Here is a 24987-nt window from a genome sequence, read left to right as displayed (position 1 = left end):
GTGGCCACAGCTTCTTGCCAGAGGGGAGAGTCTGAAACAGTTTGTGTCCAGGGTGGGAGGGGTCAGCTGCAATCTGCCTTTGTCCCTGGCAGTGGCAGCAGTGTACCAGAGGTGGTGAGGATGGACTCAATGATGGTGGTGTAGAAGTGCACCCTCATTGTCTTTGGCAGGCTGAACTTCTTCAGCTGCCGCAGGAGGTACATCCTCTGCTGGGCCTTTTTTGGTGAGGGAGGGGATTTCCAGCTCCCACTTGAGGTCCTGGGAGATGATGGTGCCCAGGAAGGATGATGGGGGAGGGTGGGGCTGTGCTCTTTCTAATATCCACCACCATCTCCACTGTCTTCAGAGAGTTGAGCTCCAGACTGTTCTGGCTGCACCAGGGCACCAGATGGTTGATCTCCCACCTGTAGGCGGACTCATACCCACCAGAGATGAGCCCAGTGAGGGTGGTATCATCCACAAACTTCAAGAGATTGACAGACTGGTGACTGGAGGTGCAGCTGTTGGTGTACAGGGAGAAGAGATGGAGAGAGGAGGAGAGGGGTTGAGTTGGCCAACTCCAACAAAGTGGAGGGCTTTGGGTTTATAGTTAGTGATCTGTCTGAACCCCTTCTTGACAGAAGTTTCGTTTTTTGCAGAGAACTGGCCTTTTATCCTCTCTGAGTAGTCATTTAGCTTCTCTCCTAAATGCTTCCTCATTTTCCAACCTTAGCTGTCTGGGTTTAGCTGTGAACCAGGGTTTGTCATTTGTATAACTCATCCTGGTCCATGTTGGAATGCAGCTGTCCTCACAGAAGCTGATGTAGGACGTCACAGCCTCTGTAAACTCATCCAGATTGTTGGTAGCAGTCCTGAAAACATCCCAGTCAGTGCAGTCCAAACACGCCTGAAGACCCTCTACAGTTTCACTGGTCCACTTCCTTGATGTCCTCACTACAGGTTTACAGAGCTTTAATTTTTGCTTGTATGGAGGAATTGGGTAGATCATGACGTGATCAGAGTGTCCCACTGGAGTGCGTGTGATGGCGTGATAGGCACTGCTAACTGTGGTGTAGCAATAATCCAAAGCATTCCCCTCTCTGGTTGGATACTTTATAAACTGTCTGTATTTGAGGAGTTCTTGGCAGAGGTTTCCTTTCAAGTCCCCGAGAACAATAACAAGGGAGTCTGGGTTTGTCTGCGGAATGGAAACACTGACCAGAGTAAATGAAGCAAACTGGTTGGTGAAATGGTTTACAGTTAATGATAAAAATATTCCACGTTGGGAGAATAGTGCTGCTGAATCACTGTCATGTCGGTACACCAGCCATTGTTAATATAAAAACAAACACCTCCACTTTTTGTTTTGCTGGAGAGTTCTGTGTCGCGGTCCGCTCTTTACAGTTGGAAGCTTGACACCTGTGGCACGTCACTGCCTGAACAACAGCGAGAGAGCTCTTCACCAAAATGTCCAATAATTCCACTGATGATGTAAGAAAAGTGGGAAATAAATCCACTGATGTTCTGAGCTCTTCTCTGGTGAAAGAGCACCAGGAATCACAGCTGAAAACTGAATTAACACACAAAAACAAACAAAACAAAGCGCACCACCGAGGCAGCTACACACAGTGCCATCTTGGATGTGATACCTGCAGCATCAACTGTACTTGAGGCTAGTTCAAATTTGCCAAATGTTCTTGTTGTGCGAACATTACATCTTCATCGGCGGAGGAGATTACTGCAAGCAATCCTTCTGCACCTCGGTTTCAAAAGAGAAAGAAATGCTTCAATAGAGGCTGTCTGTTTCAAAATATGAGCTGTCACTGGAGATTCATGATTGTGTCCTTTATTTCAGTTTATTGCCAGTTTACACGGGAACGGTAATGTAAACCCTGTAAATAGTCTGAAAGTCCGGACCATCCAAAAAATGCTTTCACACTAGAAACGAACTGAACCATGCTTCACTTTTATCTGGACTGAGTCTACCTTTTTCGTCGGATCAAATTTCGTCTGTTTGGTCCGGACCGTGGTCCAACGGAGGTTTCACACCTGTAATTTTGGTTCGGATAAAACTGAATAATTATTATTATTAACTCTGTAATTATTATATCTCTTAAGTGCTCATTCAGACAGTAACATCACTATCCATGACTAAAATATATATATATGGTAAATGGTCTATTTGTATAGCACCTTTCTAGTCTTCCGACTACTCAAAGCGCTTTTACACCACATCACATTCACCCATTCACAAACATTCACGCTTAAGTGCTCAAACGGAAACTGATAGGATTACTATGACTCATCTACTTGTGTGCAAAGAAAGAAAAAAACAGTTTACTATTATAAATGTTCTCTGTTGTAGTGTAAGTTTTTAATCAAAGTTTTCATAAAAAACATTTCATAAAATGAGTTGACTTATTGACTCCCAATTTTACTTTGAAGTTGTTCTGTCACAGTGTCATTGTCTTGTGTTGCTTCTCTGAGTACATGCTCTAAATATGGATCATTCTGATATCAAATTTTAAGAGTAGAGTGAGGGGAGCTTCGGTGGTGCATGAGATGGCAAAATAAAGAGGTGAGACAGATAGCTGAACATGATATATTTGTTTATTGATTCAACTGAAATAAATCAGAACTGTGACATCATCAGTGGGGATGTGACATCATCAGTGGGGATGTGTCAGCACCTGGCGTAGATCTTCACAGGCGCATGGCACAAACAATGGATTTGTTGATATCACAGTTGGCATCGTTGACATAATCTTTTCCTGAAGACAGATTTTTTTTAAAGAAACAATAATTGCACATTAGAGGCCTCAGATGCAAAGACACTGGTTTCATTTTCTCAGTTAAGCAAGTAAGACCCTCTTCATTTAGCACCCTCAAAAACCTGTGTTATAACATGATTCACAGTTGCAAATGAAAGCACATACTGAAAAACAGAGTAAGAAAGTAAACATCCAAAAATAAAGGGAAAGGCCAACAATATAAGGTTTCTATCAGATAATTAAGTTGTACCTGCAAAGTTAATCTCCATACAGTTCTCTCTTCCACCAGCGTTGTTGGGTTCCCCTGCAGCCCAGCCTTTGAAGGCGTACTTGGAACCATCACTCCACAGCCACACACCCTCCTGGGAAAAAAAAAAAAAAAAGGTATTTAAGAGAGTTTATACATTTGGTTGGATTTTTTTTTTCAATCATGTTTTAGCTGGCGTTTTTTTGAAGGGTTAGTTAAAATTATGTCCTGTTAAAAATAGTCCACATCACACTGGTCAGATTACAAAAAGGTAGATTACAAACAGAATATTTTCAATATCAGGCACACAGGGGACAGCTAAATCAGATCCTGTTTTTTGTTAAAAGGCTCACCTTTGCTGCATCGTAGCCTCCAACCCAAGCGTCTTTATCTACACCAGTCACTTTATGAATCATCTTTCTGATGAACTTGTACTCGTCTGCGGTTTGAAGGGAAGCCAGATTCCCACCGAGAGACGTGCACAAACGCTGAAGAAAGAGACAAAGTGAGAAACAAAAGTGACAGAAAGAAAGAAAGAAAGAACATTACAAACAGTGATGGATCAAGAATTCCTTTCATCTACTAACATCTCCCTACATGAACATGCTTGAACTGTGTGTATCAACACAGTGGACAACAGAACAATGGATCTTGTGTAAATTCAAAAACCTCCACATGAGGACTTTTACAGTGTAGCAGTTATAACTGAAAACGTACCTCTGCATCAGCCCACTGCTGTTCACTGTTGTGGAACATGTAACATTGTTGGCCAAACACAGTCCAACCGTCAGGGCAGGTTTTATAGCAATAATCTATAACACAATTGTAGATGATTAGTAGGACAATCATGCAAAAAGCCTCTGGTGGTCCAAAGCCAGTGGAGGTCTGAGAATATTGATCCTCAGCACAACATTTATGGACACATTAGAAAAAGGTAAGTAAGAAGAAATCTTAGGATCAAGTGCTGAAACAGCATTTCACCTCCACCACTCTGAGAAACACTAACCTGATTTTGTTTCACTTGATGCCTGTGAAGATACAGAAATATTCAGTATTGACCTTAATTTTAACTTTGCTTCTATTTGCAACTTTAGATTTGAATTCAAAAATACAGGTGACAGGACGTTGAGTTTTATTTATCAAAATGTGTTTTGTTCACTTCCTTTTTATTGCAAATATTCTTAAAATGTTACATTTTATGAATGTTAAAATTATATTGTTGGATGGTAAGCACTCTTGCAAGACCAGTTTTATGTTGGTTATTTAAAGTGTTTAATTAAATTAATTTATTACTTACATTGGCTCCAATACACAGTCCACTGGTCAAACAGAGGACCGCAATGAAATGAAGAGCTGATGCCATCTGTGTTAAGGCAATATGTTAATGAAGTAATACACTGTAGATAAGTATATGCATTATTTTAATGTGAATTACAACATAAAAATGACAATTTCAAAACTTCTTATTACAGCAATGCTATTTGGTGATATAGGAAGATAAAATAACAAAAGTAGTAAGTTTTACAGAAACAAGGTATTAAGAACTAAATGAAAAGGGGTTTTCCCTGGAAGTGAACACTAAAAGTAATAATGAACAGATGAAAACTCGTTTCTATAGATAAGAGTCGTACCTTGTTGTGATGATCAGATGAGTTCCACTTGCAGCAGTAGCAGGTAGCAGGGTGTAGTTGAGAGGGAAACCCAGAGTTTATATACCTTCTCTGGGCGCTTCGACTAACACACCTGCAACATGTTTTTCTATGATCACATGATATTATTTGACTATTGTAGGAAAAAAACATGTGTAATCTGTTATGTACATAGCCCTATAGCTATCACCTACAGCATGTACTTCAGAAATTCAAACAGGGGTCTGTGGAGTGATGCTACCCTGTGGGTATTTGCGATTTATGTTTGCTAAACCTCACAGTCCAGTGCAATCTACTAAGAGTTACAAACAAGGACTATCTGGAAATTAAGCACACATCATTGAATGGCATTTTCTCGGACTCTCATCATCAAATCATTGTAACTAACCTCATAAACCCACCATGTTTTCCCAAACTCAGATGATTTGAAATCTATTTTAATCTAATCTCTAGGGCTCCAAGATTGCTATACATTCTACTTTAGTAAACCTCTCTTCGGTGCTTTATAATGATGATGACATTATTTAACTTTAACTGTAACATTTTGTTTGTACAATCAGTGGCACACTGATGTTCATATACAACAATTGGCAAAAAGCAAACTGCAGCCTGACTAGGCAAAGCAAGGCAAGTTTATTTATATAGCACTTTTAAACAACAAGGCAATTCAAAGTCCATCCATCCATCCATCCTCAACTGCTTATCCTGGGTACAGGGTCGCGGGGGGCTGGAGCCAATCCCAGCTGACATTGGACGAAAGGTGGGGTACAGCCTGGACAGGTCGCCAGTCCATCGCAGGGCCACACATAGACAGACAACCACTCACATTCACATTCACACCTAAGGGCAATTTAGAGACACCAATTAACCTAGCCTGCATGTCTTTGGATGGTGGGAGGAAGCAGGAGCACCCGGAGAGAACCCACGCTGACACGGGGAGAACATGTAAACTCCAAACATAAAAGCAGCAGGTAAATTTAAAATAGAAGCAGGATATAACAGGAGAGTAAAAGCTAAAGTTTAGTATTGATTAAGTTATTAATCTACAGCCTTAAATTTATTAAAGGCAGTGGTAAAAAGTAAAGTCTTCAGTCTTGATTTAAAAGAATTGACACTTTCAGCCAACCTGCAGTTTGTTCCAGATATATGGAGCATGAAAACTAAAAGCTGCTGTTCCAGGTGACCAGAGAGGTCTGGATGGTTAATAATGTTGCAGAAGATCAGCAATATATTTTGGCCCTAAACCATTTAGTGCTTTAGAAATTTAGAAATTCAATGCTTCCCTGTGGGTGTTTGCAGTTTATGTTAAACCTCACAGTCCAGTGCAATCTACTAACAAGAACTATCTGGATCAAGCACACATCATTGAATGGCATTGTTTCGGACTCTCATCATCAAATCATTGTAACTAACCTCATAAACCCAACATGTTTTCCCAAACTCAGATGATTTGAAAGCAGATACATTTTTTAAAAACCTAATAAAAAAGCTAATCTCTAGGGCTCCAAGATTGCTATTATACTTTAGTAAACCTCTCCAGTGCTTTTGTAATGATGAATTTATTTAACTTTAACTGTAACATCTTGGCAGTGCCTCAGTGCCACAGATGTTCATATACAGTATGTCTACAGAAGCCAACCTGCAGGGCAACTATTTTTGTGGTCAAACCACTTGGCCATTCAGATGTGCAGGACACACATGCAGCTAATGTAAAACAAGTGGCGAAAAGCAAACTGCAGCCTGACTAGGCCAAGCAAAGCAAGTTTATTTATTTAGAAGTTTTAAACAACAAGGTAGTTCAAAGTGCTTTACATAAAACATAAAAGCAACAGGTAAATATAAAATAGACTTTGAAATACAATTTTTAAAAATTAAATAGAAAATTAAAACAGGATAAAACAGGACAGTAAAAGCTAAAGTGTTATTAATTAAGGTATTAATGTACAGTCTTAAATTTGATTTATTAAAGGCAGTTGTAAAAAGAAAAGTCTTCAGTCTTGATTTAAAATAATTGAAACTAAATTTTTTTAGGGAGACCTGTAAAGACACCTATATAGTAGTTGAGTCGATTGAAGATAAATGAATGAACAAGTTTTTCCAGGTCCTGCTGAGCCATAAGTCCTTTAATTCTTAATATATTCTTGACAGTAGGGTGACTAATTGTCTTAAGGTGGCTGCTAAAATTCAAGTCTGAGTCCATGACTACATCAGTATTTCTGGCTTGGTTTGAGGTTTTTAACATTACTGATTAAAGCCGAGCGGTGACTTTTAATCAGTCTTCCTTGGCACCAAAAACAATGACTTTGTTTTTATTTTTGGTTAACTGAAGAAAATCCTGGCACATCCAATTGTTTTTGTTCAATGCAGATACTCAGCACTTGTATGGGATCATAGTCACCTGGTGATATGGTTATGTAAATGTGTGTCTCATCTGCATGATTATGTTAATTACATATTTTGTTGTTAATCATAATCTGAGCCAGTAGAAGCATGTAGCTGTTAAACAGAAGACGGAGCCTTGGGGAATTCCACAGGTCATTTTTGTTAGCTCAGATGTGTGATTACCAAACACAAAGGACACAAAGTAGTCCCTGTCCTTTAAGTAGGATTTAAACCAGTTTGGTACTGTGCCAGAAAATCCCACTCTTTTTCACTCGTTTTCCAGTCTGTCTAGAAATATATGTTATGGTCAACCGAGTCGAAAGCAGCACTGAAATCCAATAATACTAAGTTCTAAGTACTAAATTCTCCCACTGTCAATGTTTAAATGAATGATAGCGAAGACCTTAACAAGAGCCGTCTCAGTGCTGTGGTGTGGTCGAAATCATGACTGGAAGACATCAAAACAGCTTTTTAATGATTTAACGTAAAAATGGGTGATTTGATATGGGCCTATAATTGCTCATAAGTGACTTGTCTAGATTACTCTTTTTTAAGAGTAGCTTGATTTATTTATTTTATTTAGGACTTAGGAATGTAGCTTGAGAAGAGAAATTCAACTGAAGAGCCACATCTTCAAAACATCTTCTTGCATTGGAGGGAGTCATTAAACAAAATGGCAACTCCACCTCCTTTCTTATGCACTCTAGCTTGGCTCATAAAACTGAAGGTGGGAGGGTAGACTCGATAAGAACAGCTATGCTGTTATCTTGGTCTAACAAAGTTTCATTTTAAGACTTATTACAAATTTAAGATTGTTAGTGATTGCTCTGACGAGGCAAAGCTTAAACCCTTCTGTTTAACATCTACATGCTTCCACTGGTTCAGATGACGAAAAACAATAAAATATGTTATCATAACTATGCAGATGACACACAGATTTACATAACCATATCACTAGGTGACTGTGATCCCATACAAATGCTGAGTAACTGTATTGAACAAATCAACAGTTAGATGTGACAGAATTTTCTTCAATTAAACAAAGATAAAATTGAAGTCATTGTTGTAAAGGAAGAACGATTAAAAGTCGGTTGCCATGCAGGCTGGCTTCCATAGACATAAAAATCAATTTGGCACTAATTGTACAACCAAGATGTTAAAGTAAAGCTAAATAATTATTCATATATATATATATATATATATATAAGTATTCATAATAACCCAAGAGTGGTTGACTCAATTATAATGTATATGTATATATGATAAGCTTTTTTATTAGTTTTTTAAAAATGAATCTGATTTGATAATGAGGGTTTTAAGAGTCCAAAACAATGCCATTCAATGATGTTTGCTTAATTTCCATATAGTCCTTGTTTGTAACTGTTAGTAGACTGGACTGGAATGTGAGGTTTAACATAAACTGCAAACACCCACAGGGTAGCATCACTCCACAGACCCCTGCTGAATTTCTGAAGTACATGCTGTAGGTGATAGTTATAGGGCTATGTACATAATAGATTACTTGTGTTTTACTACAATAGTCAAACAATATCATGTGATCGTAGAAAGACATGTTGCAGGTGTGTGAGTTGCACCCAGAGAAGGTATATAAACGCTGGGTTTCCTTCTCAACGAGACCCTGCTACCTGCTACTGCTGCAAGTGGAACTCATCTGATCATCACAACAAAGCACGGCTCTCATTCTTACAGAAACAAGTTTTCATCTGTTCGTAATTACTTTTAGTGTTCACTTCATTTTCATGTAGTTCTATTTTTATTTTATCTTCCTGTTATAATACCTAAACTTAAAATAACTTAAACATTAAATAAAAACGGTCCTACAAGGGCTCTTACAGCCCAACATTATGTTTCCAAAATTTATGAAATTGAATGTTTTGAACAAAAGTGAAGTGAACAAAACACATCTTGATCAATAAAACTAACAGACACTGTATTTTTAATTCAAATTGAAAGTTCCAAATAGAGGCAAATCCGAGATGATTTACATACTGCAGATCAGTTCTGTGTCTTCACAGGCATCAAGTGAGACAGAATCAGGTTAGTGCTCAGAGTGGTGGAGGTGAAATACTGTAGCTGCACTTGATCCTAAGATTGCTCGTTACTTAACTGTTTCTAATGTGTCCATAAATGTTGTGCTGAGGAACAATATTCTAAGACCTCCACTGGCCTTGGAACATTGGAGGAATTGTGTTGCTATAAAACCTGCCCTGACGGTTGGACTGTGTTTGGCTAACAATGTTACATGTTCCACAACAGTGAACAGCATTGGGCTGATGCAGAGGTACATTTTCAGTCAGTGCTTGAAGTGGAAAGTGCCAGATAAATACAAAATATAATGTTAGTATAACATTAATAAATTTACAGGTCACACAATAGAGTATTTGTAACAATAATGATAATAATCTTTATTTTCAACAAGTTACAAAGTGCTTTAACAAGTGTAAAGACAATAATGCCCAAAAGACAATAATACAAAAACAATACAAGATAAAAGGAAGAAAACATTTAAAATGACTAAAAACTATGTTTAAGATAAATATACAATAAGTAAAATAGAATAAAATAAAAGGGATAAAATAACGTCAAATAAGATCGGGAAAGGCTCTCCTATAAAAGTATGATTTTAAGAAGGGACTTAAAAGAGTTCACCGACTCAGCTGACCTGATTTCCTCGGGCAGGCTGTTCCAGAGCCTCGGGGCCCTGACAGCAAACGCTCTGTCCCCTTTAGTTTTCAGTCGAGACTCTGGAACAGACAACAGACCTCTGCCCGAGGATCTCAAGGTACGTGCTGGTGCGTACGGGACTAAAAGTTCAGAAATATAACAAGGCGGGAGGCCATGAAGAGCTTTAAAAGTGATCAATAAAATTTTAAAGTCAATTCTAAAACATACTGGGAGCCAGTGTAATGAAGCTAAAATAGGGGTAATGTAGTCATATTTCTTTGTTCTGGTTAAAAGCCTGGCAGCTGAGTTCTGGACAGTCTGGAGTCAATCAGTAGAGTTTTGGGTTAAACAAGTGAAAAGGCTGTTGCAATAATCCAGGCGTGATGAGATGAAGGCGTGTAAAACGGTCTAAAAGTTAAGGTTAAAAATTTACAAATGTAACCAGGTGATATTGTCAAACCTTAAATATACAGGACATTCAAGTTATAAAACCTGTTTGCACAATTTTCTGCTGTAGCGAGAATGTTGCAGGTGTTGATTTTAGACAGCAGAGGGCATAGGGTTGCTGGCTCAAAAAGCCGCATGCTGGCCGAGAGGTCAAGGGGCGCCGGGAAAATACAGGAAGTAAACTGCACTATTTTGCATGGACTGGCTGCTGCTGTTATCGGTGAGAACATTTATTAATAATGTTTTGTTCTTGTGAGTTATTACGCACAATATGCTAATGTGTTTGTTTAGTGGTGTATGATTTATGTATTCCACATTGTATGTAATTGTTGCGTATAGGATAGCCGATGCTTGTGGAAGAAACCCAACGCGTTGGCCACGAGAGCTCGTTATCCGTGAGTTAGGTATGAAACGGAAGTTACCTAATGAATGTTGTTTTTATTTGTATAACTGCACAACTGATGTGTAATGTTCACTGTGCAGTGTTGTAATTGTTTTTTTTGTCCTCTTAATAGAGGTGCCACTGCTGTATTTTTGTAACCGTGTTTATGTCGCTTTATGTGCCAACTTTGGGCTGCATTCCTGTTGTATATGTAATAGTTGCTGCATCATTGCAGAATTAGTATTGAGTTTCTATTTTCGACTCAAAAAAGACCATTTTATTTTCATACATTCGTACATTCACCAGTTACTTCAGTGGAGCGACTGCATTTTTGCTTTATTTTACATTAAATTACCAGCCCTGAAGGTGGGAAAACAATAAAAAGAAACCCCACAAATCGTATTTGAAGTTGTGTGCGTGTGTAACTTGTCCCGGCTTCACATAGATCGTTTTTTTTTTTTTTTTGCTATATTTCTAAGTTAATAAAAACATGATTGGACAAGCTTTGAGGTGTGCTGCTCAAAATTTAAATTACTATCAGACCAAACACCAAGGTTCTTTGCCACAGGCTTAATGTGATTTACTAGGGAACCAGCAGATGGCAAAACAAATACTGCCATCTGCTGGTTCCCACAATGACCAGGATTTCTGTTTTGTCTGAGTTCAGCTGGAGGAAATTATTTGACATCCATTTTTTAACTTCACAAAGGCAGTTGTTAAGTGAACTCAGCATTCCAGGGTCTGTGGATCTGACGGGCAAGTACATTTGTGTGTCATCAGCATAAATATGAAAAGAAATACCATGTTTATGGATAATGTCCAAGGGGAGGCAGATACAAGGAAAACAAAATGGGTCCTAAAACCGACCCCTGAGGCACACCATATTTAACTGGACAGAACAAAGAGATATAGTTGTTTACAGACATGCCAAACTTCCTATTTGACAGGTAGGATGAAAACCATTCTAGGGCAGTACCAGAGATCCCCACCCAGTGCCTCAATCTGTCTAACATGATGTTGTGATCAATGGTGTCATAAGCAGCACTAAGGTCCAGGAGTACCAGGACTGAGCACAGGCCTTCATCAGCAGACATTAAAAGGTCATTGGTGACTTTAAGCAGGCAGAAGTCTCAGTGCAGTGGTACTTCCTAAAACCAGACTGAAACTTTTCAGATAATTTGTTATTTTCCAGTACAGTGAGCAGCTGTTTGGACACAATTCTTTCTAGAATCTTTGCAATAAAAGGCAGTTATTATGTGGGAGGGAGGGATCTAAACCAGGTTTCTTTAAAAGTGGGTTCACGCAAGCCGTTTTAAAATAATCAGGGACACAACCAGTAGATAGGGAGCTGTTGAAAACAGATATCAAATGGGGCCCAACAGAATCCATTACTTTCAGTAAAAACTTTGTAGGTATTACATCAAGTGGGCTGGAGGACACTCTACTGTTTTTAAAAGCTCAGACAAGTCGATGGGATAAAACTGGTTAAAATTGTCTTGTTGCTAGTGGGGAACCTCTGAGTAAGAGGCCACGGGGGTAATAGAGACTCTGATTGACACCACCTTATTGGTAAAATAAGATCAAAACAATTCAGTCATGATTACTTCCAGCTGAGGCACAAGGAGGGGTTGGGTTTACCAGCTGATCCACAGTCTTAAACAGAAACCTGGGATTGTGTTTATGTGTAGTAATGAGTTCAGAAAAATAGTGTGGTCTCGCACCTTAACAGTGTTATTGTAGTTAATTAATAAATCCTTCAGACTGAGGTAATGGACTTGGAGACTGGATTTTTTCCATCTGCGCTCTGCTTTCCTGCATTCCCTTTTTAGGCTGCGAATGCTGTCATTTATCCAGGGTTGCTTACTAGCTTTAGACGTAGGCCTAACCTTTAGAGGAGCAGTAATATTTAGTGATGACAAGCAGATATGATTGAAGTGATCGACCAGATTGTTGGTGTTGGAATCAGACAGGTGTTGGCTTTGGCTCTGAAAGAATGCGCAAAACTTTGAAACACTTTGTTCATTAAAGATGCGAGAACACACGGAGCTTGGTGAGGCGGCATGAGTAACAGGCAAATCGCAGCTAAAAACAATACATCTGTGGTCAGATATGGTCATGTCCACTAATTCCACAGAGGAAATGCTGACACCCAGGGTAAAAACCAAGTCCAGTGTATGACCACGGTTATGTGTTTGCCCTTTGACATGTTGTTTGAAGTTAAAAGAAGTGGCCATATTTAAAAAGTCAGTTGCATTAACATTGGTGGGGTCATCAACATGAATATTAAAATCGCCACAAAGAACAATTCTGTCATAATTTAAAACCAGAGTAGATAAAAATTCAGGAAGTTCTGATAAAAATCCTCCAGGCGGTTTTGAGGAGCGATAAATTATAACACATATGATAGGTATAACAAATATTTTATAATATTATTATTATATTAGTTGAGATTCAACAATTTAAATTGTTCACAAATAAAACTGTTTTCTGACATTACAACCCTGTGGTTAAGATAGGGCTAATGTTTTTGTATTTATTATAATTTCAGATTTCAAATTTCAAATGGTATAGACTACTAATAAAGCTTACCACTAGTAGGCTATAATATTAATTCTAGTTGGACAAAACAGCTGTTTCCTTTAGGTTTTTATTCAATAAAACTCATTTGTTGATTCATTTGTTAATGCTAAGTGCTAAATTTTCAACCATTCATGCACAAGTTCAACATTTTAGAGTTTGCCGATTGCTGTCAACAAGGGCATCACTTTGTGTATAAAAGTGATGATACACCTGGGTCACCATGTTTACCACTATTGTGAAGAAATGTTTGATGCTAAAATATATGAGAAGGGGGGACATTCTCTGCACCACTTGGTGGAAATGTATTTATTTATATGAAGAGAAACCCATTTACACAGGATCCATTGTTCCATTGTCCACTCTGTTAGTACACACAGTTCAAGATTGTGCACGTAGTGAGATGTTAGTTGATGAAAGGAATTTTTGATCCAGCTCTGTTTTTAGTTCTCTTTCTGTCTATTTTGCTTCTCACTTTGTCTCTTTCTTCAGCATTTGTACACATCTCTTGGTGGGAATGTTCTGCTTCTTCAAACCACAGATGAGTACAAGTTCATCAGAGAGATGATTGGTAAGGTGACTGGCGTTGATAAACCAACTTGGGTTGGAGGCTATGATACTGCAAAGGTGAGCATTTTAGCAAAAAACAGGATCTGATTAATCTGTCCCGTGTGTGCCTGTCTTATATTGAATAAATTGTGCTTGTAATGTACCCGTTTGTAATCTGACCAATGTGATGTTCTTGATGGTGGGGCAGTGGTGACCCAAAGGTTAGAGAAGCAAGCTTGTGACCTGGAGGTCACCAGTTTAACAGGCAGGATAAATCTGGGTGTGGAAAGTAAAAAAACAGTGCTTGCCCTCCCTCATTTACCACCATTGAGGTGCCCAAAAGCCCCATAATGGTCAGTGGCAACCAGACCAGGGCCGGTATTTATAAAGCTTCTCAACGTGCCATTTCAGTCTTAAGTGCTGAGAATTCATGAAATTTACTCCTAATTTTAAACTTAAGAATAAAAGCAAGTTATCAAATTTCTCAAAGCTAAGAATCACTTTTACTCTCCCAGTTATTTAAGACAGCTCGAGAAGTGGTTAGGAGCTGCCAGTAGGGCTTGTGATGGTGCTGTGGAGACAGAGACATGCGGAGAGGAGAACAAGAATTCTGACGACGCGCAGTTAATAATACGGGGTCGGACAGCGCAGGCATGTCAGCGAATTGATGGGGGGCGTTATCTCACCACTGACTTTACACAGTAATGCGTTTTCAGTTAAATTGAAGGTGGAGATGACACTTTGTTTATTTTCTACAGGACAAATGCAGCAATGCTGATGATTTTGGCCCGTCACAACCATTAATAAGCCTAATATTCATGGAAACAATTTTAGCACTTCCAGCTCCACACACTGTCACGCGTTTTATCGACTTCCCAACACCACCCCCCATAATCTGAAAGAAGCAAACAGAGTTCATGCAAATAGCCGGCAATACAGGAGCATTAGACGCATTTGATGGCGCTTTTTTTTTTAATCTTTCATTTATTAATGTGTAGGCCTATATCATAATGTATTATCTTGAAAATTCTTTCATTCCTGCAAATGAGAGGTTGCTCTGCGTGAAGCTCCCTGAATAAATAATGGTTTAATAAAATTATATTCTTAACAGGACACAACTATAACTAATATTTCATAAAACAAACCAACTAAAACATAATTGTAAAAAATCCAAGTGGTGAATGGAACCATTAAATAATAACATTTAAACTGAAAAACCAACTTAATGTTACTGATCCATGATCAGTTTTCACAGTTTTTCTTTTACCAAAATAGTTCCTGCTGAAACATGCTCACAGCAACATCTGTGGATTATCTTCAGTAACATTGACATTATTTCTGAAAAAATGTTTTTCAAAAGGTAATTTTTAATTTTATGTTTTTGGCATCACAAACAAATGCATACTCCTCTTTATTGTACTGGAGTGAAAGACATGAATCTCAGTGGTGGATATTTCTTCACAATCAGCCATAGATGCCACTGGGGGGATTCGTTTTTTGTGACTAGCGTGAATTGACCGTTAAAACCTTTCCTTTCAGGAGGGTGTGTGGCTGTGGAGCGATGGTTCCAAGTTTGACTTCAAAGGCTGGTCTGCAGGGGACAGCAACTCTGGCTGAAAAGAAAACTGTATGGATATTAACAATGGAGGTACAAATGACTTGGCTTTTTATTCCATTTTCCTTTCTTCTTTGTTTTTCAGTATGTGCTTTCATTTCAATCAATAAACCAATATCTCCTGTTCAGCAATCAGTGTCATGTCTTTATATTACCCACCACCCAAGCTTCTTCTTAATAACAATAATAATAATAATCCTAATAATTAACACAACCTAATTCATAAGCTTTTGATTGGCTCAAAAAGTCACAAGGATGAGTTAAGATAATATTCCACCCTGCCAGCTTTTGATTCTTTGGAAACCATCAGCTCATGCACTGACAGGAAAAAGAGGTTTGGGCCCAGATGCAAACCAATTATTGGTTTATATTCTTCTCAAAAAGAAGAAAAGGCGCAAATTAACTGCAGAACAATTGAGTAGAATTAAACGTGAAGCAACCAGAAACCCATTATTCACCAGTGCCACCATATTCCAGAACTGCAACATGACAAAAAGTTGTTCAGAGCAAACACATTCAGCTACTCATCCAGACAGCAGACAAAGAATGACTAGACCTAATGTACACTCTCTATTATGACTGTCAACACAGTGGCCACGGTTAATTTACGTTAACATTATTTTCCAAATGCAACTTTAAAATCTTGTGTTTCTGCAACACCTGAAGCTGCTCTGTAGCTGATAAAATGATGATCTACTTTTTGTGGACAGTTTTATCAGTTCGATTTATATAATTTCAGAGCGCCTCAACAATAACAATAATAACAATACAACAATAAAAGAGAAGATAAATAGATAACACATAAGAAAGAAAGCAATAATTAATTAAGAAATATGAAGTGATCAAATACACTCATACCTACTTTATGCAAGATTCATTTTGGGAAGATAAATATATATAAGCACATATTTAAAGAGCATCATAATCATGATACTTGACAGTGCTGAGATATACTGTATCTATTAGATTACTCCTTTGGTGTTAAATCTGATGTCAGGGTCAACACCATAATGAGAGCATACACTCAAAACCTGATGACGTGGACTTCTTTAATGGCATCTCTAAACAAACACCTCTGAGTGTTTAATTAAGATAATCCTGTTTAACATCCTGGTCTGCTATCACACCATTAAAGTGTAAAAAAAACAAAACAGCGAGAAGTTTTATGATAGTTAATTTCAGTGATGATTCAACAAAATCCTCATCAGAGCGAGACACCTCATGTGTTCTAAACTGATCTTCACAAATGAAGGATTTTTAAATGAAATTCTTCAAGTTGGTTTTATGTATATCTATAAAATTTATTCTCAATCTGTTGCAAATGCCAAAAAATCCATCAAAAGAGATTCAACGGGAGAAAAAGTCCTAGTTATGGGGCCAGAAATTTAGCTGTAGGAGCACTGCATTTACCATCAGAGGACTGACTGTGGTGTTCATTTGGTGGTGGTGGTGGGGCATTTAAAATGTTTCAATTAACATCAAAATTTAAATAAATATTACTTAAAGATTTGATAGGACAGGTCAGGACAGGTCAGTATCAGAATGGTTTGTATTCTTCTCAAAAAGAAGAAAAAGCGCAAATTAAATGCAAAACACTTGAGTAGAATTAAACGTGAAGCAACCAGAAACCCATTATCCTCCAGTGCCACCATATTCCAGAACTGCAATCTACTTGGAGAGTCTTGAAGTACAAGGTGCCAAGTGCTCAGTGATGTGGAAGGCTGAGACACGACCACTACTGAATAAGTTTCACAAGTTGAAGCATCAAGATTGGGCAAAGAAATACCTGAAGACAGATTTTTCAAAGGTTTTCTAGACAGATGAAGTGAGAGTGAGTCTTGATGGACCAGATGGATGGGTCCGTGGCTGGATCACTGATGAACACGGCACCACTTCAACTCAGGCACCAGCAAGGTGGAGGAGGGGTATTGTTAGGGGCTGCCATCATTAAAGATGAGATAGTTGGACCTTTTTGGGTTGAAGATTGACTGAAGCTCAACTCCCAAACCTGCTGCCAGTTTCTAGAAGATACTTTCTTCAAGCAGTAGTACAGGAAGTGACTCTCAGCATTCAAGAAGCCAGCAAGGGCCTCAAAGATGCCAGAATAATAACCTGGCCCCCATCCTCACCTGACTTAAATCCTATAGAGAACTTGTGGGGCCTTCTCAAACGTGAGATTTACATTCAGGGAAGACAATACGCCTCTTTGAACAGCATTTGTGAGGCTGTAGATCCTGCTTCAGTGAAAGTTGATCATCAACAAATCAAGAAACTGCTATATTTCGCAGTTAACTTGCACCTTTTCTTCTTCATGCGCTTTTTGCGTTCCAGTTGAGTATTAGCAACAAAAAGTTTATCTGGTGGTCAGGCCTCAAAAGTTTAGCTATTTCAAGAGTGTTGTATCCCATCTGAAAGGCATTTTACAATTTTTTACTTTTCAGTGTCAGTCAAATCTCTTTGTTGGCCCATTTTACCTGAGGTAATGACGCTGCCTAAAATGTATGCACACCTTGATAAAGGGTATTACACAAATACACATCACCTGACTTTCTTAAATACAATACGCATTCAACTTTATACATCTTGGAGTTGGGAACGATGCATAAAAATGATCATATATATTCAAGTGCCTAATAATTGTGCACACTGTAAAGCACATAAATACAGTCATGTTTCTATCACTTCAGAAGACATTACAATTTCCTGGAGACTTACTGTAAACCTAACCATAACCACTACTTGCCTTACTGTAACACTTCCCCACAGTGTGACTGTGTAAACAGATTTATGTCCACACAACATGACAAAAAGTTGTTCAGAGCAAACACATTCAGCTACTCATCCAGACAGCAGACAAAGAATGACTAGACCTAATGTACACTCTCTATTATGACTGTCAACACAGTGGCCACGGTTAATTTACGTTAACATTATTTTCCAAATGCAACTTTAAAATCTTGTGTTTCTGCAACACCTGAAGCTGCTCTGTAGCTGATAAAATGATGATCTACTTTTTGTGGACAGTTTTATCAGTTCGATTTATATAATTTCAGAGCGCCTCAACAATAACAATAATAACAATACAACAATAAAAGAGAAGATAAATAGATAACACATAAGAAAGAAAGCAATAATTAATTAAGAAATATGAAGTGATCAAATACACTCATACCTACTTTATGCAAGATTCATTTTGGGAAGATAAATATATATAAGCACATATTTAAAGAGCATCATAATCATGATACTTGACAGTGCTGAGATATACTGTATCTATTAGATTACTCCTTTGGTGTTAAATCTGATGTCAGGGTCAACACCATAATGAGAGCATACACTCAAAACCTGATGACGTGGACTTCTTTAATGGCATCTCTAAACAAACACCTCTAAGTGTTTAATTAAGATAATCCTGTTTAACATCCTGGTCTGCTATCACACCATTAAAGTGTAAAAAAAAACAAAAAACAGCGAGAAGTTTTATGATAGTTAATTTCAGTGATCAACAAAATCTTCATCAGAGCAAGACACCTCATGTGACCTCAACTGATCTTCACAAATGAAGGCTGTATTCAAGATACAATGAGATTTTATTGATCCCCTCAAAGAGCATGTACATGTTACAGCAGTACAAAAACATTTCTAAGGGTGAAGAACTATTTAAAGTAATGAAATAAGAAAAATGACATTTAGAAAGGATCAAACAATCAAACACATTCTGTTGACAACAGTGTTTGAAGCGGGCTGGACCGCACCTCGACATTTTACTCATTGGCGTACCGGACATTTTCTTGCATACCGGGACTTCTCCCAAGCTGCCGGTACTGTCCTCTGCCCTCTCCATCAGGTAGCCTACTCTGGGCGCTACATGATGGTCATGTTCCCATTCTCGCCTGCCTGCTAAACACTGTTGGCGGAGAGAGACAAGAGAGAAGAGAAGCGCGGGTGCCTCTCAAGCATCCGTGTGCTGAATGTAGCTCGTCGCTTGTCGTGAACTGACGAGTGGGACATTTCAAAGTACTGAAAGATAGGTGTCATTTACACTGGGGGACAGGACACCATCACTTTTTCAAAGCTTTTATTAAAAATGTTCTGGAAAACAGCTTGCAACAAGAAATCAGAATCAGCTTTATTGCCAGGTATGTGTACACATGTATTAGGCCACACTCATTGCATCTTTCACAGATCTGTTGGCTCTGTAGGCAAACTGCAGGAGGAAAGTACTGAACTTAATCTTGACCTTTCTACTATAGGTGCTGGTCATGTAATTAGAATATCATCAACAAGTTGATTTATTTCAGTAATTCCATTCAAAGTGAAACTTGTATAAAGTATACATTCATTCCACACAGACTGATATATTTCAAGTGTTCATTCATTTTCATTTTGATTATTATAACTGACAACTAATGAAAACCCCCAAATTAGTATCTCAGAAAATTAGAATATTGTGAAAAGGTTCAATATTGAAGACACCTGGTGCCACACTATAATCAGCTAATTACCTCTAAACACCTGCAAAGGCCTTTAAATGGCCTCTCAGTCTAGTTCTGTAGGCTACATAATCATGGGGAAGACTGCTGACTTGACAGCTGTCCAAAAGACGACCATTGACACCTTGCACAAGGAGGGCAAGACACAAAAGGTCATTGCTAAAGAGGCTGGCTGTTCACAGAGCTCTGTGTCCAAGCACATTAATAGAGAGGCGAAGGGAAGGAAAAGATGTGGTAGAAAAAAGTGTACAAGCCATAGGGATAACCGCACCCTGGAGAGGATTGTGAAACAAAACCTATTCAAATATGTGGGGGAGATTCACAAAGAGTGGACTGCAGCTGGAGTCAGTGCTTCAAGAACCACCACGCACAGACATATGCAAGACATGGGTTTCAGCTGTCGCATTCCTTGTGTCAAGCCACTCTTGAACAAGACACAGCGTCAGAAGCGTCTAGCCTGGGCTAAAGACAAAAAGGACTGGACTGCTGCTGAGTGGTCCAAAGTTATGTTCTCTGATGAAAGTAAATTTTGCATTTCCTTTGGAAACTAAGGTCCCAGAGTCTGGAGGAAGAGAGGAGAGGCACAGAAGCCACGTTGCTTGAAGTCCAGTGTAAAGTTTCCACAGTCAGTGATGGTTTGGGGTGCCATGTCATCTGCTGGTGTTGGTCCACTGTGTTTTCTGAGGTCCAAGGTCAACGCAGCCGTCTACCAGGAAGTTTTGGAGCACTTCATGCTTCCTGCTGCTGACCAACTTTATGGAGATGCAGATTTCATTTTCCAGGACTTGGCACCTGCACACAGTGCCAAAGCTACCAGTACCTGGTTTAAGGACCATGGTATCCCTGTTCTTAATTGGCCAGCAAACTGGCCTGACCTTAACCCTGTAGAAAATCTATGGGGTATTGTGAAGAGGAAGATTTGATACGCCAGACCCAACAATGCAGAAGAGCTGAAGGCCACTATCAGAGCAACCTGGGCTCTCATAACACCTGAGCAGTGCCACAGACTGATCGACTCCATGCCACGCTGCATTGCTGCAGTAATTCAGGCAAAAGGAGCCCCAACTAAGTATTGAGTGCTGTACATGCTCATACTTTTCATGTTCATACTTTTCAGTTGGCCAACATTTCTAAAAATCCTTTTTTTGTATTGGTCTTAAGTAATATTCTAATTTTCAGAGATACTGAATTTGGGATTTTCATTAGTTGTCAGTTTTAATCATCACAATTAAATGAAATAAACATATGAAATATATCAGTCTGTGTGTAATGAATGAATATAATATCTAAGTTTCACTTTTTGAATGGAATTACTGAAATAAATCAACTTTTTGATGATATTCTAATTATATGACCAGCACCTGTATTGTCTTAAATTCTCATTATGGAAGAATTATATTAATTAGGTTATGCATTGCATTTCTCGTTCTTGCAAACCTGCATTAACTCCATTACCATTCTTTCCCAGGTATAGGGCAGGTCATATAAGTTAAGATTAGATAAACTTTATTATCTCCAAGGAGAGTTTTTCCTTGGCCACATAGTGCACATTGCTACTTTACAGTCTAGACTGTTGTGGTGACAGCCCGGCTGAAAGTGAGTGTCCTGTCCATTTTCTCATTGTTTTTCCTACCGTTCTGTTTTCCCCTGTGTTTTCCCTGCTTCTCTGTGTCTCCTCCTCTCCCCCTGCGTGTGCTCTCCCTCTCTCTCTGCTCCTGAGCCCAGCTGACGATCCACACCTGCACCTCGTCAGCCACCTCCTTTGCCTGCCACACCTGCCAGTAATCAACTCCATCTCTGCCAGTATTTCAATCCCGGTTCTCCACACAATCTCCGCTTGATCATCGTTGCTCCTGACCTGGTGCCACTACTTGACTCAAGCTTTGATCTTGCAACATCTCTGTTCCCCGTTCTGTTTTCCCAGTTACTAAGCCTGTCTGTCTGTCTGCTAGTGATGGCGAGATGAAGCTTTATGAAGCATTGAAGCTTTCCATCCAATTGGTTCACTCATGGGCTGAAGCTTCACGGTGCTTCATTTGCTCTACTGTGCCATCAAGTGGACAATAAATGTAAAACAGGCAGAGTGATTATAACAGCAACATGGCTTTGGTGTGTAAAGCTTTGAATTTAATAAATGAATGAATGATGTTCGTGATTCCAATCCATGACTGATTAGCTTTTTAATAAGGTGTCTGTCTTTATGATACAATGACAGAGTCAGAAGGAAAGTGGAAAAAAGGGAGAGGGTTATGATAACTTGGTTTGTGACTTTAGATAATAGAGACAACATTTTATTCATCTTTATTTAAAAATAACACTTCCACAGTGCTTCAGGTGTTTTTTTTTTTTTTTTTTGGAGATGATTCTACCTGCTTAGAAAGTTATTATTAGGGTAATATGGGGTAAGAGTTTAATTCTTACCAAAGCCACAAAATGTCAACACTTTCTTTTCCTCTGTTTCATCACAATTTTTTAAGTTATTTGATCAAAGCAATTCTGACATAAGTTGATAAACTTTTTTTGTCATTTAAAATGAGCTGTAGATAAAATCTCATTGTGTTCAAGTTCAAAAGTCCACAAAATGTTGAGGAGGGTCCGTTGCATTTTGCTGGTCCTTTCGAATCACACGCCAAACCCGCAAACCATCTCCTGAATCAGTCATGTACGGCTGGCTCGCGAGGCTTCGGACGTCACCATATACGTCATCAACACAAGCCTCGATACGCGCTTCACAAAAATCATCCTGTATTACTCGACACAGCCTCGATACGGACTGACACATCACTACCGTCTGCCTTTCCCCAGGTTCACTCACCTCTGTCGACCGTCGAGTCAGCTGGGCTTGCCCACCTGCCCTCCCCCCTCGGGCGTCTTCCACCACACTCCTCCACCAACCCCCAGTCAGTTATCCTGTGCCTCCTCTCTTCCTCAGTCTGTTGCCCCCCAGCTCCCTCGTCTCAGCCTCCTTGGTCCTCGGCCCCCGGTGTCCCTCGGCTCCCTTGCCTCAGCCCCTACTGCCCTACTTGCTCCTCGGTCCCCCGTCCCCGTGTTCCCCGGCATCCACCTCTCCCTCACCTCCACTCTCTCAACTCCTTTTTTTCCCTTAATAAAACCTGTTTCGTCTGAGCATTGCGTTTGGGTCCTCTCTGTCCAACACACAACACTAGACATGACATACACACATACATGTCAGCACCAAACAGTAGGCACTGACTTACCAGCGAAGCAAATACAACAATAAATACAAAAAGGAACAATACTTAATAAATAAATAAAAACCTAGGGGGAAAAATAGGTTAAATAAATAGGTTATGCATTGCATTTGTCTCTTTTGCAAACCTGCATTAACTCCATTACCTCTCCAATGTTTCTTTCTCAGGTGTAGGGCAGGTCATATCCGTCTACAGTGCTGATTATGGTCCCAGCAACTGGGCCACATGTAGGACCTGCCCCTCAGACCCGAAAAATCAGCAGCTCAAGGCCCATCACCGAAGTTGCTGAAATGTACAGTTGCCTATCTTTACTGAAACTAGAAACACCCAGATCTTAACGTGCATTAATGTCTCACATCACTCCGTACCCACAGCTGTAATGGTACAAAACAGCTGTGATATCAGATTGAGCAACTCAGTTTGGACACTGCTGTTTCGGCCCCTAAAGTACTTGCAGTTGCACTTGCACACGTCAAAGTGAGTAGCTCTGAGATAATGAATGGTAGTTAATATGGGCTGTTTCACTCTACTGAGGCTAAACATGCGCACACATGCTTGTACTAATACAATTGTGTGTATACCCTTACTGATGTTGCATTTCCCAGCCCCCAACTCTAACCTTAATCATCAACTACAACCACCACTTTCTAGTTGTGTACAAAGTACAAAAGCACACAAACACAGTTGTGTTTCTATCACGTCAGAGGACATTACATCATTAATTTCCTGGAGACTTACTGTAACCATAACCACTATTTGCCTTACCGTAAAACTTCCCCACAGTGTGACTGTGTAAACAGACTTATGTCCACACAACATGACAAAAAGTTGCTTAGAGCAAACACATTCAGCCACTCATTCAGACAGCAGACAAAGAATGACTTCTGGTTTAACTAGACCTACTGGACACTCTCTCTACTATGTCTCTGTGTCAACACAGTGGCCATGGTTAAAATACATTAACATTATTTTCCAAATGCAGTTGTAAAATCTTCTGTTTCTGCAACACCTAAAGCTTCTAATAAAATGATGATCTACTTTTTGTGGACAGTTTAATTGGTTCGATTTATATAATTTCCTAGCACATCTACTTTTAAACTGTTTGGGAAGATGAAGATTAAATGTGTCCTTTTCTGAATTGTCTTAAATATAGAAGCACATATTGAAGAGCATCATAATCATGATACTTGACAATGTCAAGCTATACTGTATGTAGCAGATTACTCCTTTGGTGTTAAATTTAAGTTGACACCATAATGAGAGCATACACTCAAAACCTGATGACCTGAACCTTTAAGGATTTTATAATGTTCCTCCTGAAATCCACAGTCCACTTAAAAACATTAAGCACCAAGTTGTTCTGTCTCCATGATCGTCGGGATGAGTCCACCTGTAGGTTCAGCTTCATGTGCTGCTTCCTGTCAGAAAGAAAGTGCAGGTGGAGTTAGGCATACTGAGATGGGAGAGCTGGTCCTGCAGCAGAGCCGAAGGATGATCTGAAGGGTAAAGTGGAGGGCCATGCTTATTGCATCATCCGCAGACCTATTGGCTCTGTAGGCAAACTGCCAGTAGAAAAGGGTGCCCAAGGCCCACGACAAAAGTTGCTGCAATTCCAACTTTCAGGTTCTGTCAATTCAAAAGCATTCGGTAAAAAAAAAAAGAATACAATATATTTGTTTTGTTCAGTCCTTTTGCAGATCCTGAATCGGTCACGTACCGCCCACTCGCGAGGCTTCGAACGTCACCACATACGTCATCAACACAAGCCTCAACACGCGATTCACAAAAATTATCCTGTATTACTCACCTCATGTATTGCACTGTGAATCACCTCAGTGGTAGAAAAGTGCAAATAAACTTGCCTTGCTTGGCCATGTCACTTAAAAATATCAATAAGCCTCAGAAGTGGCGTGGTTCGCACCTTTAACTGGTTTCTTAGAAATTATCTCCCACTAGAAAAACCAACAATAAACAAAGAGGGGGGAGGTAATATTTTCCA

At 39.2% G+C, this 24987-nt stretch overlaps 1 protein-coding gene across 1 annotated transcript; it reads right to left on the bottom strand.

Moving 5' to 3' along the window:
• Positions 1 to 2617: 2617 nt before the first annotated feature.
• On the bottom strand, positions 2618 to 24745 carry LOC119905070 (galactose-specific lectin nattectin-like). The gene is made up of 5 exons (XM_038721778.1): positions 24706 to 24745; positions 3715 to 3809; positions 3351 to 3485; positions 3001 to 3112; positions 2618 to 2750 (listed from the first exon to the last, which is right to left on the bottom strand). The coding sequence occupies exons 1-5, from the start codon at positions 24743 to 24745 to the stop codon at positions 2683 to 2685; spliced, it is 450 nt and encodes a 149-aa protein (XP_038577706.1). The 3' UTR covers positions 2618 to 2682.
• Positions 24746 to 24987: the final 242 nt, after the last annotated feature.

Source organism: Micropterus salmoides, unplaced genomic scaffold (genome assembly GCF_014851395.1).
Source record: "Micropterus salmoides isolate LMB-PRFRI ecotype aquatic unplaced genomic scaffold, ASM1485139v1 Ms_hic_scaffold_16, whole genome shotgun sequence".
NCBI lineage: Eukaryota > Metazoa > Chordata > Actinopteri > Centrarchiformes > Centrarchidae > Micropterus > Micropterus salmoides.
Note: the sequence above shows the minus strand (reverse complement) of the source record. Positions and strands in the feature narration are given on the sequence as shown.